Genomic DNA, 15,258 nt, shown 5'->3' with positions numbered 1-15,258 from the left:
AAAAAAAAAAAAAAAAAAAAAGAACTTGAACCCCCTCTTATTCCCACTTCCCCACCTGATATCCCCTCCGTCGTTGGGCAGTGAAGATCATCGTGCCACTTTCCGGACACGATGAGGAAATCCTCGTTCAGCCCCTTGCTAGACTCAGGGAGGCACTAGATAAGTCGTACCCTGTCATCCCTTGTCTTCATGTAATACGACTTACCCTTTAGGAGCTGAAGGTTGTAACACCAGTTTACGTCGTGGTGGGTCAATCTCAGCCCCATCTTCTCATTCAGGGCGTCCACATAACCCAAAATTCTGAAAACATTGATTGTGCACTAGGTGGGGGCTAGCCGGAAATGTGTCAGGTAGTCCCTCATCACCGGTCCCATAGGGATTCTCATGCCCCCTTCGAGGAAGGCGATAATGGGAATCACCACCTCACCCTCCTCCCTCCGAAGGAGCCACTCCCCATCTTCACAATACCTCAAGCCTACGTTGTTAGGTATCTCATAGTCGGTGATGAATTTCTCCATCGCCTCCTCAGTGTAGACATACTTCTTAAATCTACCCAACCCAAGTGATGCCTAAAAGAACTAAGAAAGAGCAAATGAAAGAGAAGAATGAGTAGAGAGGAAGAGAGCTCAGAGAGGGATAGAGCGACTTACAGGAATGAGGAGGAGCTCCTCGGATAGGCTTTTTGTGCTGGAGATGTAAGTGAGAATGGGGCTGGACTCAGGATAGACGTGCGAGAACTCTTGATTGCAAATGCAAAAGAGGAAAAAGCAGTTTGAATGGGTATTTATACCCCAAATCGAGGAACCGTGTGGGTTTTCCCGCCCATAAATGCGAGGCGAACCTCCACCGTTAGATTGGCATTGCCTCGTTGAACGTGGGGAGCACAGAGCTGCCTGAATTTAATGAAGGGCGCGTTACGCACCTTGTGCAGATGAAAAGACCCTAGTACTGACGGGGGACAAGACTCGACTGGACACGGAGCAGGCCCGAGGATGTCAAAATCCTTCTCCCCGCCCGAGGATGCGGGCAGCAAGATTTTGAGGGGCTATTGTGGGGCCAGAAAGTCAGGCAGCCCCGGCCCACTTCAAACCAGGCCCAAAAGCCCATGCCGAGGATGTATGTAGGGTCCGAGGATAAAAGTAAGAAGTCCAGTCTCCAAGGAGCTGGTCCGAGGATGACTTTGTCCTCAGACATCCGAGACCATAGAAATACACAAGCACCACACCATCAAGGAGGGTCTTCTTGAATATCTGATGAGGAAAGAGCAAATTCCATGCGTCAACAATGGGAGCACGGCGGAGGAGCAAGTCTAAGATGACCTGTCACCTCCACATTAAATGCCCACAACTAACGTCCTGGCCGCATTAATGAGGAGGGGATTACAGAACAGTGTTGCATTGGTTGCCGCAACCCGCAGGGAGAATGGGAACTCGGATGTTGCATTGGTTGCTGCAACTCGGATGTCCTCAGACATCCGAGACCATAGAAGTACACAAGCACCACACCATCAAGGAGGGTCTTCTTGAATATCCGAGGAGGAAAGAGCAAATGCCACGCATCAACAATGGGAGCACGGCGGAGGAGCAAGTCTAAGATGACCTGTCACCTCCACATTAAATGCCTACAACTAACATCCTGGCCGCATTAATGAGGAGGGGATTACAGAACAGTGTTGCATTGGTTGCCGCAACCCGCAGGGAGAATGGGAAGGTGGCTGATGGGACAGGTACTCAAGTAGTGGCCTGGTTGCTCAACAAATGTAGGGCTAGGATCAATGGGGAAAGAAGTATATAATGTAAGGGATCCCTCTTGAAAAAGGGGGGAAGGGGGAAGAAAGGAGAAAAATGAGGGTAGTAATCTGCATTCTCCTGGGAGCAATTGTAACCAATCACCAAGGAAGTAATAAGAACTGCAAGCTCCCAAGAGAAAGTTCGAGGAGCATCATTGTTCACTTTCATCTGAGAGCTACCAAGCATGGTCGTTGCATCCCTTACTAGGGCCTAGTTCTTGACCCTGCTCTCTACAAATTAATTGCAGGGCTAGCTGGGCTTGGGTCCACTCCCTTAACCCATCAGGAGCCCCAAACCTGGTCCCTACAAAGTCTATTATAAATTTTTTTTAACTTCTTTCTCTAGAAGAAGAAAAAAAGAAAAAAAAATCTAATCCCCCTCAAGTTGCATCTTATGTTTTATTAATTATTTTAAAAAATTATATTATTAATTGTTAGGATATATTTTCTCAGATCAAGGGATAAGATTTCATTATAACTTAATTTAGCATAAAATTTAATTATAATTTAATTTAGATAAAACTTTATCATCTAAGTTTCAGAAATTTAAATTCTACTTCAACTAAAAATCTATTATCAAAATTTCAAAACTTATATATATTCACTAAAGGTCTTTCCATAAAATCCTTCTTGCTCCCCACATTTTTTTTTTTCTATTCCAAGATCTAAGAATGAAATAATCAGCAAGTTGGATTAATTATAGATCACAACTTCAAAAATTATATTATTCCAGCCGCAAATAGTCACATTCTGAAAAGAAAAAATCACAATGTTATATAAAAATTATTTTGCGCTTAACATTATTTTTCTGATACCAATTATTTTGCTTCCTTAATCTTGAACGTCTCTCAATCAGTATTCTTTTTGGCTGATATTAATGCAAGCATATCTCCATAATGAGGCATGATTCACACTTCACAAATCACAACACATGCTACAGCGTGGACAAAACAAAAGTTAGCATTCACATCAATTCATGCAGAAAATTTTGTATATTTTAGCATAAAAACCCTTTTTTTTTTTTTACATACTTTCTTTTCAAAATACTTCACATCGGATTATTTATTGTATACTACATTTCATTAAAATGTCAATTTTTCTTAATTTTTGAAATTGTTTCTCTTTCTTCACACACAACAACCATCATTTACTATCTTCCTTCACCATTGAGATACATAAAAAAAAAATTAAAAAAATAAACAACTAAATATAAAATTAATAGTGTCAGTATAAATTTATACAATTATACACTGACTAATGTAAGTTATTTTTAGGCAAAACTATGCAAATTTTACATATTTTTTTTATTATATACGGACTAATGTGGATGCTCATGTAAAAAATGATTTAGATTCTTTCACTATAAAAAGCCTACCTATCCTCTAACCTTTTGTTATGAGAGTGAAAGAGAGAATGGCAAAGCTAGCTCTAATCCTATTGCTTTTCTCTGTAGGCATGGCCATGCAATTGGTGCTTTGCACCAATGGTGAGCCCAAAGAACTTGACGAATGGATCCAAAAGCTCAATCATGCCAAAGAGAAAGTCTCTAGGCTCAATTTTTACTATCAAGACACACACTCAGGCAAAAACCCAAGTGCAGTGGCAGTAGTTGAAGCATCAACGACTAATAAATCACCCACCTCGTTTGGACTAGTCAACATTATTAACAGAAGGACCTGAACCCACCTCCAAGCTTGTGGGTCGAGCTCAAGGTCTATAGGGGTCAGCTGGCCAACAAGAACTAGACCTACTTATGGCCATGAACTTTTTTTTCACAACTGGGAAATTCAATGGTAACAGCCTCACTATTTTGGGCAGGAACGCAGTGTTTCATCCAATCCGTGAGATGCCAATTGTAGGTGGGACTGGTGCTTTCAGCTTTCCGATTGGCACGTGGATTTGTGACAGCAAAGACACATGTTCTCAATCTTACCTCTGGGGATGCTGTTATCGAGTACCATGCTGTGGCTATACATTATTGAGCTCCAAGCCTATAATAATGGAGTCTCTATTCTCTTTCAAAGGGTCACACAGTGCTTGTTCATTTCAATAACAAATTCATCTACTTTGTTGGAGGCAATAAAGAATCTGCAGTTATGACCTACAAAAAATAAAAATGCCCTTGCTTCTATATAAGATAACTTTTCTAGCCAAAGAGACCTCAACCAGGTTGCATAATTTGCATTTCTATTATCCCTAAAATCATTAACAGCCTTTGTAAACTCAATGTCATCCAACTCTTCCAATTACTGCAAGTCCTTCAGGCACTTTTGATACAATGTTTTCTCATCCGATGCATAGCTTTGAACTTTTTTGCTAAGAATATCTCACATAGGAGGTAGTAGTATTATTCACCAATCACAATATGTGGATTCTGCATATCGGTGGAACCAGTGTATCAATGAAACCCACGTATTATGAGTGAGAAGTAATGTATATTGGAAACAAAATATATATTTTTTCTCATATAGAGTAATTGAATTTCAACTCATTTACCCAACTTTATAGGCACATGTTTTTTTTTCTTATGACACAATGATGTTGAAGCAAGAGATTTGCACTCCTTGAGTTGTGTCATTTATATGCATTAGTAAACCGAAATCAAAGGTACCCTATAGTAAATTATCAAATGTTCCAAAAGTTTAAAATTATTAAAAAATAATTAATTTAATCATTTTACTATATATTATTCTAACACCATTTGAGTAGACAAGTTAATGGTCTCTAAAGATCACACTTTTTTATCTTCTTCTTCTTTTTTTTCTTTTTTGATTTTGGTGTGCACTCATGCACAATGTATGAGATTGAGCATTTTCTGTTGATAATTATTTTTTACCCACTTCTTTCTTTCTTTCTTTCTTTCTTTCAGTGGTGGCTCCACTTGTATGTAAGGGTGGTCCCAGGACCACTCTCACTTGCCAAATTTTTTTTTTTATACTTAGCAAAAAATATATATAAATAATTAGTTTAAACTAATATGTTCTGTGATCACCCTGACTTTAAAAAAAAAATGTATATATACTTACAAAAAAAATATTATACACTAAATTAACCTATTTTGACTACTCTAATAAAAATGTTAAACACCCTGACCTGAAAATCATAAGAATTTGAGTTCAACAAAAATAAAAGTAATGCTACATTTATAATATTTTCACAATAAATATTATGTGGTAAGCTGTTAGTAATTCTAATTTGGGCTCAACATTGACATGTTTTACCTACCAATAACAACTTGTTACATAAGATTTGTTATGAAAATTTTCAATTTTCAATTTCTACTTTATTTCTTATTAGTCTTTTTTTTTTTTCACTTTGTAAGTACAAAAAAAAAATTGTAATATTTCATGTCTTTGTGTGATTTTTTTGTGACATTGATATATTCAAGTTGTCTCTTTATTAGATTTTGTATAATTAAATTTCTTAGTGACCACCCTAAAAAATTTCTTAGAACCGAATACATTTTTCAAGGATATTGCTAACTTCAAAAAACATTTGCATCAATACAGCAATTAGATTTAGAGGTGCATTAATGTTAAGCATTTTTTTAAGGTTTTTATATAATTTGATAGTTACAACCGAAAATTGAATAATAGATGTTTCCATTAAAATTCATAACACTTTATCTAGCTTAAAATAGGAACATTGTATCTAGTTTTAACCCAAAAAGAATTATATATCGAAGGAACAAGGAATGTTTTCCAAAATATCGTTAGAGCTCCAAGCTCGGACCCATAATTTGTGTCTACCCAAGAGTCATTGGACCATTTCAGTGTATTGAAGAAGGCCTCACATTCACAATCCCTCCGGTGCAATCAGATATTCATATATAAATAAAATTGCCGTTTTAACTCTTTAAAAAAAATTTGCAATTGTGAAACTTTATAAAAATAGTCATCGTTTTTTTTTTTTTTTTTTTTTTCTTGAAGAAAGAAATTTCATTAAAGAGAAACTTGACTAATACAGAGAGCTCTATCTCTTTACAGTCATGTTTGATACATAATCTTTTTCATTATAACATGATAAATTGTGATTGAAATAAATTATTACTTTCATATAGACTCATCTTTTAGCACTGAACCAAATGTTCTTGGTCACTAAGTAATGTACGTTCTCGTGCATAAAATACAATCAATATACTCCCTCCATCTCATTTTTTTTGTCCTCTATTCCATTTTGAGATGTCCCAAAATATTGTCATGTTTCTAAAAATAAAAGTTATTAATTTACTAATGTTCCTATTATACCCCTATTAATTTACTAATTCAATTTTTTAATAAATTTTTTTGAGGGTAGATTTTGAAAACTTATACATTTTTAAAAAATAGACAAGATAATAAAAGATGTTCCTTTAAAAAGTTTGACTTTTCAAACAGGACAAAAAAATTGGGACGGAAGGAGTAGATGACTGTTAAAATTATTAAGCTGCTGTGCTTGTGACTTTTTGTTCTCGCAAGTTGGTAACTTGGTAAACTTATTGTTTTCTGTTTGAGCTGTTTCTTGATGATAGTACAATTAGCCCAGGCTCCTAGCCACACACATTTTCCTCAAAAAAATTATTGATGGTAGACAGGTAGATCAAAGCATTATTGCTTTAAGATGCCTAATGGGTCTTGACATTGGCTTAAATCTTAACCCTTTTGCGTATTTTAAAATGCTAAGAAACCCACAAGCCAAAAGTTTGTCCGGCTAAAGGTAGGTGGAAAATAAAAATAGTGACCTTTTGGTCAAACCCTGTGATGAAAATACGAAATAAAAAAAATAGTAGTATTTAATATTTGGGAAAACAAAAAAGAAATGTTGTAATTTGATTTGATTCCAAGATTAAGAATGAACTGTAACACCATTAATTATAGATCACAACTTCAAAAATTATATCATTCCAGCCACAATTAGTCACATCCAAAAAAAAAATCACAATATATCATATATAAAATATTGTGCTCTTTAACATTATTTTTCTGATACCAAATATTTTGCTTCCACAATCTTGAACGTCTCAATCGGTATCCTTTTCGGCTTATATTAATGCAAGCACGTCTCCATAATGAGGCATGGTTCACATGATTGCACAAGTCACAGCCACATGATACCTTTGACAGAACCCAAGTTAAAAGGGTGAAAATGCTTTCCACTATAAAATGCCTACCTATCCTCTAACCTTTTGTTGTGTGAGTGAAAGAGAAAATGACAAAGCTAGCTCTAGTCCTATTGCTTTTCTCTCTAGGCATGGCCATGCAATTGGTGCAAAGTACCGATGATGAGCCCAAAGAAGTTGATAAATGGATCCAAAATCTTCATCATGGCGAAGAGAAAGTCTCTAGGCTCCATTTTTACTTTCATGACACACTATCAGGCAAAAACCCAAGTGCAGTGGAAGTAGCCGAAGCATCAATGACTAAGAAATCACCCACCTTGTTTGGACTACTCAACATTTTTGATGACCCATTAACAGAAGGACCTGAATCCACCTCCAAGCTTGTGGGTCGAGCTCAAGGTCTATATGGGTCAGCTGGCCAACAAGAAGTGGGCCTACTTTTGGCCATGAACCTCTTTTTCACAACTGGAAAATTCAATGGTAGCAGTCTCTCTATTTTGGGCAGGAATGCAGTGTTTCATTCAATCCGTGAGATGCCCATTATAGGTGGGACTGGTGCTTTCCGATTGGCACGTGGATTTGTGCAAGCAAAGACACATTTTTTCAATCTTACCTCTGGGGATGCTATTGTCGAGTACCATGTTGTGGCTATGCATTATTGAGCTATAATAATGGAGTCCATATTCTCTTTCAAAGGGTCACATGGTGCCTGTTCATCTCTATAGCAAATTCGTTTTCTTTATTGGGACTCTGTTATTTTGTTGGAATCTTTTTATGTTTTGCATTGTTGAATGTGTTGTACTTGTCGTGAATATAGCATTATTTGGATATTTTGTGTTTTCGAAAACTTATAGTGAGATGCATTTAAAATTGATAGAGATTTTGCAAAGAATAAGTTTAAAACTAAAGGAGCTTAGGCCTAAAGCTTCTTTTTGATAAAGCCTTTAACACTTTAAATTTATGGTAAATCAATCAATCCTAATCCTCAAAAGAATGGTTTTTGTGGCTAGTTTTTGAGGACAAACCATTACATGACTGATACTAGCACCATTTTGCCATAAAAGTAAGATGCTCTTGCACACCACTCTTTCTAAATGTAAAAGTAGAATTGATACTTTTTAGTTTTTATCATTTTGTTGTAAAAGCAGTGATTGACCACTTCAACAAAACCAGCTACCATTAGAAGTTTTGCCTTGTCTCTGTCCTACAATGATCAGCTCTACGAGAGCTCATACCTAAACATATTCCTATAACTTGAAACCAAAGTTCAGAAATCATCAAATCATAACAAAATAACACAAACAGATTGTTAAGTCTTTGATGGATTTCTGAACTTTCCTCAGATTCATGAACATGGCTAATAAAACTAAAAATTGCTTGATTGCCCGGGAATCGTTGCAGAAGATATTCCAGTTCAAGTGCAGAAGATATCCCAGTTCAAGTACCATCCATGCCTTATAAAAATGCCATTTGATTATCTTGATTGGGCTCACAAATAAGATTCCATCACAAAGCTAGTAGAAAATCTTATTTGTTTTTCTAATGTTCCCATTACCAGAAAGCTAATAGGGTCCCCTATAACAACAACATAGTATGTCAACTCAATTCATTTCAAAGACCTTGTCTTTTAACTCCTTGTTTCCTACTTCATCCCTTATTGTAGCTTCAAAGCTCCAAGTAAACATCAATAATGAATGCAAGACCAACATGAGAAGGATGTGATATTCATAACAGTAAACCTTTGGCACCTAGTAACTAGAAACTAACTAATGGCTTATTCTAATTATTAAAAAGTAGCAAGGACAGTTGCGGCTTTATGAAAAGGACACTGGATTTCCTGAGCAAAGGGGTAACAAGCACGGGTCCAGGGTATCACATGTACTCATTTGGAAAGCTAAGGCTGTAAATTCCTTGGCCCATCAACAAGAGATAGGATGAGACCATAGAACAAACGGAACAGCATTAGATTAGCCTACCAAAGAAAAGGACTGACAGCCTCATTTTAGAGTACTAGGGGCGCAGTAAACAACCATCTCATCATATGGGGCTACCTTGAACGGACCGATTATCAGTTCACACTTATCCTCCACAACTTTGTTCCGCAACTTAGTTCACATGGCAAGTTATTGAGTAGTGGACAATCACTTTTCACCACTACCTGCCACCTCAACAAGTTGTGGAACAATGTGTCCCTGCACATATTTTTATCCTGACGGCATTAAGCAATTGCCTGCTTGATATATAATTACAACGAGATAAGGAAGACAATTTTTTGTAACTTTCTTCATAACCCCTTATGTAACTTCTTGTGATTCATGCATAATAATAAGTGTCAATGATGGAACCGCGAAGGTGATGTTGCTCCACTCAACTTGTTACCTAAACAAGTGAAAAATCTTGTAAAAAAATTGTTTCCTAGCATATATACATACAGCAAAACTACAAATTCATAATGTAGTTGACAGCCCTATAAGGGAAACTCTACAGTCCAGCAGCTTCACTATCAAAGGCCACTAACAAAACATTGCTTTAGGTGAGCATTCACACATATATTTACAGCCATCAAGCTGCTATGTGACTGGCTAATCGGCCACCATAAGAATATAATTAGTGCCTATCATAGGAGGCTTTTGGTAGTGACAGCCATCATAATCAGCCAAATAGTGGAAATAAACAAACTAATAAGCAGATCCCAGTGGAACACCTTCAATGGTTAGCATTCAAACTGTCACAATGCAAACAAAAACTCCATGAAAAATGATATGTCGAGGCATCACTCACGTGGTATGGGTTTAGTGTGAGGATGCAACAGGTGTATCATTGCCCAAATATATCCTACTTTCTGTTGACAGGGTTGTTCATGCCACCAAAATCATTGGGTTAAGGGGGGAAAGAAACAAAGGCCAAGGGCCTAAATAAATAATGAAATCATACTCTCTAGGACACATGAATATAAAAAATAAGTTGAAGACATAACAGCTATAAACCTCACAGAAAGTTTGACTTGGAGTATATTAAGATTTGCATCATAAAGGCATATGCCCTCAACTTTGTGTAACAAAATTCTGTAAATTCAAAGAATAAAAAGTTCACCATTCAAGTAAACATAACTGTCTTGATCATGTTAATAGTATCAATAATATTGATTTTCACAATCATCTCACTAACATACCACTAGTAACAACAGATTAACAAAACCCCTTGTTCTAATATCCTCAATGTGTTAACAAAAATAAAAGAAATCATATCCTAGACTTCAAGAGAAGGTGATAACAATCACCTTGAATACATAAAGGGTGTGAGGAAGGCCAAGTAACTAAACGCTGTGGATATTTAAAAAATAAAAAATAAAAAACGAATTTTCACACCAATAGAGAGATATTAGACATAAGCATATTTGACAAGCTGCAACACTTGGTCCAGTAGATTAAAAGGGAACAAAATTCATCAAATGCTGATATCTAGCAAAGAAGCTAAATTACTATAATCAAGGAAAGGTACTTTTTGGGATGAGAGAAGATGAAATAAGCAGCTTAGTATCACTCACTTTTGATGATGATCATTAAGATATGGTCATTTAAAAGTTATTTCCTATAACCGCGAAGCTGCTGCAGTATAACCTAATTTCATCATTGACTACACTGCAATTGTTGAAAATGACCAAGTAGCTTTCTGAGAGAGGAATGAGGCTGGCCAAAGCTATTTGAATCTGTTCCAAGCTATTTAAGCAAATGCTGACTTGTCCTGCAATTGTTGAAGATGACCAAGTAGCTTTCTGAGAAGAGGAACAAGGCCGACCAAAGCTATTTGAATCTGTTCCGAGCTATTTAAGCGAATGCTGACCTGTCCTGCCCCCCTATTATTCAGATTGGCACGAGCAATCAAGTTTGAAGACCGTCCCACAGGGATCTGGGACTGTATATTTAAACCAATGGCAAGATCACCATGCCAATCCATGACAGAAAGACCTAGAGTTGAAAGAGAACGACCAAGAGGATAATCCTTATCTCTCAACTGCGCCTCCAAACTACCACCATAAGCAACATCACCACGAGCCGTCATTGCACCACCAGTCATAACCAACCTGAACCGTTTATTAGCAATCAATTTGTCTTCAACTTTCAATCCAGCTGATAAGGCATCACCCAAGAGAGTAACTGAGACACCAGCAGTTGCCCTGTTCTTCCTAGAATTACTAAACCTTGTCTCACTCCGTAGAGTGTAAGCTAAATCCTTTCCAACAGACTGCATATCAAAACCTACTGAAGTTGCTTTCCCTTCACCGTGCTTTATTGAACTGGCTACTTCCAGTTGGACATTGGCATCCTTTTTATCCTTTGTAACCTGGCTTGAAAAAGATAAGGGTATTTTGTCTCTAACCACAAACAATCTTTCTACATTTATTCCTTCATAACCAACATCATGGTCCCAACCATGGCTGTCTAGAACAGGCCTTACAAACCACTGATTGGTTGAATCAAGATGGCGATACCGGTAAGTAGGATTATCAGAATCGAAAGAAGCAGGTAAGTTATAATCAGCTGAGGGAATTGGCAAAGATGCTCCCCCACCACTTTCTTCTTCTACATTCTCACTGAAGTCACTAGGCATATCCTTTGCCGAAGATGCCATCTTCTTCATCATCTTCCGTCTCTTTTTCTCCTCCTTCAACTGCTTCTTCATAAAAAGCTTTTCCCTATATTCCAACTCATCAAAATATGCCTTCTTCTGAGCTTTAGAGAGCCTTGCCTCCTGGGCCTTTGTCAAACGTTTAAATGGTGGCAATTCATCAAATTCTGTTTCCTCATCAGAATCTGACGACTCATCAAGATCATCATCTATATCATCATCATCACCAAACTGCTCCTCAGGCAGCTTCACCTGTTGTCTTGATTGGAGAAGGGAAGAGAGAAGGAAAGGTAAAGGAGGTGCTCTTGTTCGATTTGGGAAAGGCTTGCCAGGGGGACTATCTTGCAATTTTAAAAGTGCGTTTGCTTCAGCCAAAATCTTTGATGCAAAAGAGAGCAGTAACAAATGAGGCTTCCAAACCTGACCATTTGGCAGCACTCTCTGCCCAGCCCTATTTGTTCTGCATGCCGAATGGTTCTCGACTAATGAAACAGGATTCATAAGCCGCATATCTCCAGCTGCTTGACGAATGGCTTGCTGGACAACATGAGAACGCTGGGTCACAAACATGTCATAACTAGAAGCAGTACCATTTGGGCCATCAGGTGGAGCAGAGGCTGCATGAGTTAAGACCACAATTGCATTGAACCATATAGATGGACCAAATATCTCAGTGATGGTGCGCAAGAGTGGCATATCACTAAAATCCCTGCTCTGCATGTCCAATCTATCAAGATACAATACAATATCCGGAGGAGTTTTCTTGATAAAGCGCTTAACAGAGTGGAGGATCTTCTCATTCTGCCGCTGGTCTGACAAAGAAGGGAGAAGGCCTGGAGTGTCAATGACACGTACCTTAATCCCCTGCACCGTTCCCACAACATCCTGCACCTTCTTTGTACCCATTTGAAAAGCATCAGTGCTGAACTTAACTTCATCAAATATCGAATTGATGGTTGCACTTTTACCAACTCCTGTCTTCCCAAGGACCATAATTGTACAAGAGAAATCAAGGGGCTCCTGCCCTGCTGCCTCAAGCTGCTCTGCCATTGCACTCGCACGGTCAAAGCTAAACGCACCAACACGACCCCCATTTCTCCCTCGCAACTGCTCAGCTAATCCCAGTCTGTACAAAACCTGTGCCACAACAACATTATGAGGAGTCTGTCCAAGCCTATGTGCAAGCCGTAAAAATTTCACTCTTATCATTTGGAGTTTTTCCCGAGTCTCATCATACTCCTCAGCATCCCCATTAATAGCATCCTCAATTTGCTGGTTTTGCATATGAGATGCACTACCGTTCACACGAGGCTGCTGAACAACCCGAGGTGCAGGTTCCAATAGTGGGGCAGCACGCCCAAGGCCAGCAGGACGAGCAGGGGAAGCAGGATTTGTGGATTTCCCAAATGAAGATGCAAGCTCTGGTGCTGGCTGTATCTCCTCTTCTCCATTACCTCCAGGTCTTTTCTTCTCTTGCTGAGTATTTTCTACCTTCGTTTTAATCTCCTCAGCCACAACATGGTTGTTGGAAGCTTCATGAACTTCTTCATTAGTATGCTGGAGTTGAGAAACTTTATTATCCTCTGCTCTCAAGGCAGTTGCAGCACCCTGAAACTTTTCAGAATTCTCAGTTTTAGACAATTCAGCAGAAGGTGGGCTTCCAATTACTGAAATTTCTTTCACAGATGTATTCAGATCAACTGAAATGTCTTTCAGTTCAGAAGTTTCCACATGACGCTCGGAATCCACTCCAACTTGAGTATCTTCCACTTTCCCATTCCTGTAATCCCGATGTTCTGTATCCTTATAAGATGAAGTGTCCCTTGGTACATCATTGCTATCATCTTCGCAGGTTGGAACAAGGCCAGCTGTAGCATCTTTCAGTTCCCTGCTGCTGTTGTCTTGGCATTCAGTACCCAAGTTATTCTCCTTCAGTTCCTCAATATTACCACCTTCATTCAGAATCTCCCTATTCAATTCAGATTCTACAGGAGACTCAATAACACTTCCTTCCAACTTATCGCAACCTCCACTTTCTGCTTTTTCATCTACAGTCATTTGCTCCAAATTCACATCATCAGAATCCTTATCTTCAGACTTTTCAATCGCTAGTGCAGACTTCACATCCACTTCATCCTCACCCTTCAAGACTTCCTCTTCTCCACCTGCACCAATTTCAGATACCTCCTTTCCACCATTTTCTCCACTATCAACAACCACGTGTTCCCTCGACCCATTAAATTCATCATTCTCTACCTCCTTTTCAGTCCCTCCCTCATCAACCCCATCCTCCACCGCCACCCCATCAACACTCTTCCCATCCACCAAAGATTCCACCTTGTCTTCAATACTCCCAACCACCTCCAAAGATGCAACCTCACTCGCCTCCTCAAACTTCTCAACCTCATATCCACCATTCAAATTCTCATCTACCCCTCGCAAACCCGACTCACCAACCACCTCAACATTCCTATCTCCCCCACCAACCCCACCATCCAATGAACCAAGCTCCTCCAAATCCTCTGTGGCACTCATTGCCTCCTCAAAAACCTCCCCACCATCCAAATCCTTAACTTCATCAGACCCCACCATAGCCTTCTCTTCCTCCTCTCCTCTCCCCTCAATCACCCCAACCTCCACACTCTTCTCTCCCTTTTCATACCCATCAACAACCCCAACACCATTTTCCATCCCAGAAAAATTCCTCAAAATGTTGCTTCAAAAAAAACCTAGATTCAGCAAAACCCAGAAACACCCATTTCACTAAACATGTTAATAATCAATAAAAACCCAACATACCCACCAAATAATTAGTCAAAATCAATCACCCAATAAATTAAAAATCACATTTTTAATCCAAAACCATTATAGATCTTTCTCCTTTCGCATAATTAATCCATTATTAGCTTAACAAACCCAGATCCTCAAAGAGTTCTGCATGGTCTTTATTAGGGTTTTACAAACAAAAAAAAAAAAAAAAAAAAACTAAAGCATATTAAACAAAACAAAACAAACATAAATAATAGTAATAAAGTACAAAGAAAGCTTACCTGCTATTCTGGATGATACAGATACAGGCTTTTAGAGAGAGAAAGTGTGCAAATTTAGAGAGAGAGAGAGAGAGAGAGAGAGAGTGTGTGTGTGTGGTGTAGAGAGAGTGAGAGAAGAAAATGTGTTGTTTCATATACGATGGTTTTGTTTTTTTTCAATTCATATACCTTTCTACTTAACTTTTTTTTTTTTTTTTTTTTGGATGAATTACGGATAAGAGTTTGATCGACGGTTGAGAACGAGTTTTCATGTGGTGTTGTGATCCGACGGTGGATATTGACTCATTGGTATCATCGTGAAAGACGCCAAATCAGGCTGACGTGGACGCGAATTACAAAAAATAGAAACAAAATAAAAATGATTGCCTGCTTTGACAATGTATTGTGGGAGACGAATCTGGACCGTTCGTGTGAGTGTGTGAGTGAGATTGATGGCTTGATGGCTTGATGGGGAAGTGTGTGTGGCCCACATAATAGTCCTTATGTTTTCTTGTGATATCACGTGGGCAAATCTACAACGTTTGCTTCGTTAGATGAAACCCAGTGTCTAGGAAAAGTTTGTATTTGATGAGGTCATTTTCATTTTCACAACAATCTTATATGAAGTATCATGAGTAATTGGTTATTTATCATTATCACATGAATTTTTTTTTTTTTTAATTCATAGCCTATTATATCATAAGTGTGGCAAA

General features: G+C 38.2%; 2 protein-coding genes and 1 pseudogene across 2 annotated transcripts; 2 read left to right on the top strand and 1 right to left on the bottom strand.

Annotated features, from left to right (window-relative positions):
* Positions 1 to 3,202: 3,202 nt before the first annotated feature.
* LOC136064450 (dirigent protein 22-like) lies at positions 3,203 to 3,771 on the top strand (annotated as a pseudogene).
* Positions 3,772 to 6,923: 3,152 nt separating this feature from the next.
* LOC136064455 (dirigent protein 23-like) lies at positions 6,924 to 7,658 on the top strand. Its single transcript, XM_065766212.1, has one exon. It carries the CDS (start codon positions 6,977 to 6,979, stop codon positions 7,547 to 7,549), a length of 573 nt encoding a protein of 190 aa, XP_065622284.1. The 5' UTR covers positions 6,924 to 6,976; the 3' UTR covers positions 7,550 to 7,658.
* Positions 7,659 to 9,982: 2,324 nt separating this feature from the next.
* Positions 9,983 to 14,658, bottom strand: LOC112026145 (translocase of chloroplast 120, chloroplastic). Its single transcript, XM_065766211.1, has 2 exons — positions 14,567 to 14,658; positions 9,983 to 14,245 (listed from the first exon to the last, which is right to left on the bottom strand). Exon 2 carries the CDS (start codon positions 14,205 to 14,207, stop codon positions 10,611 to 10,613), a length of 3,597 nt encoding a protein of 1,198 aa, XP_065622283.1. The 5' UTR covers positions 14,208 to 14,245; positions 14,567 to 14,658; the 3' UTR covers positions 9,983 to 10,610.
* Between the last annotated feature and the right edge of the window lie 600 nt (positions 14,659 to 15,258).

This window comes from Quercus suber, unplaced genomic scaffold (assembly GCF_002906115.3).
Source record: "Quercus suber isolate HL8 unplaced genomic scaffold, Cork oak 2.0 scaffold_691, whole genome shotgun sequence".
Lineage (NCBI taxonomy): Eukaryota > Viridiplantae > Streptophyta > Magnoliopsida > Fagales > Fagaceae > Quercus > Quercus suber.
The sequence above is the reverse complement of the archived record's forward strand: the minus strand, read 5'-3'. Positions and strand labels throughout refer to the sequence as shown.

Excerpts from the sequence above, each read along its gene's own strand:
- LOC136064455 (XM_065766212.1), top strand. The coding sequence starts at position 6,977 with ATGACAAAGCTAGCTCTAGTCCTATTGCTTTTCTCTCTAGGCATGGCC.
- LOC112026145 (XM_065766211.1), bottom strand. The coding sequence starts at position 14,207 with ATGGAAAATGGTGTTGGGGTTGTTGATGGGTATGAAAAGGGAGAGAAG.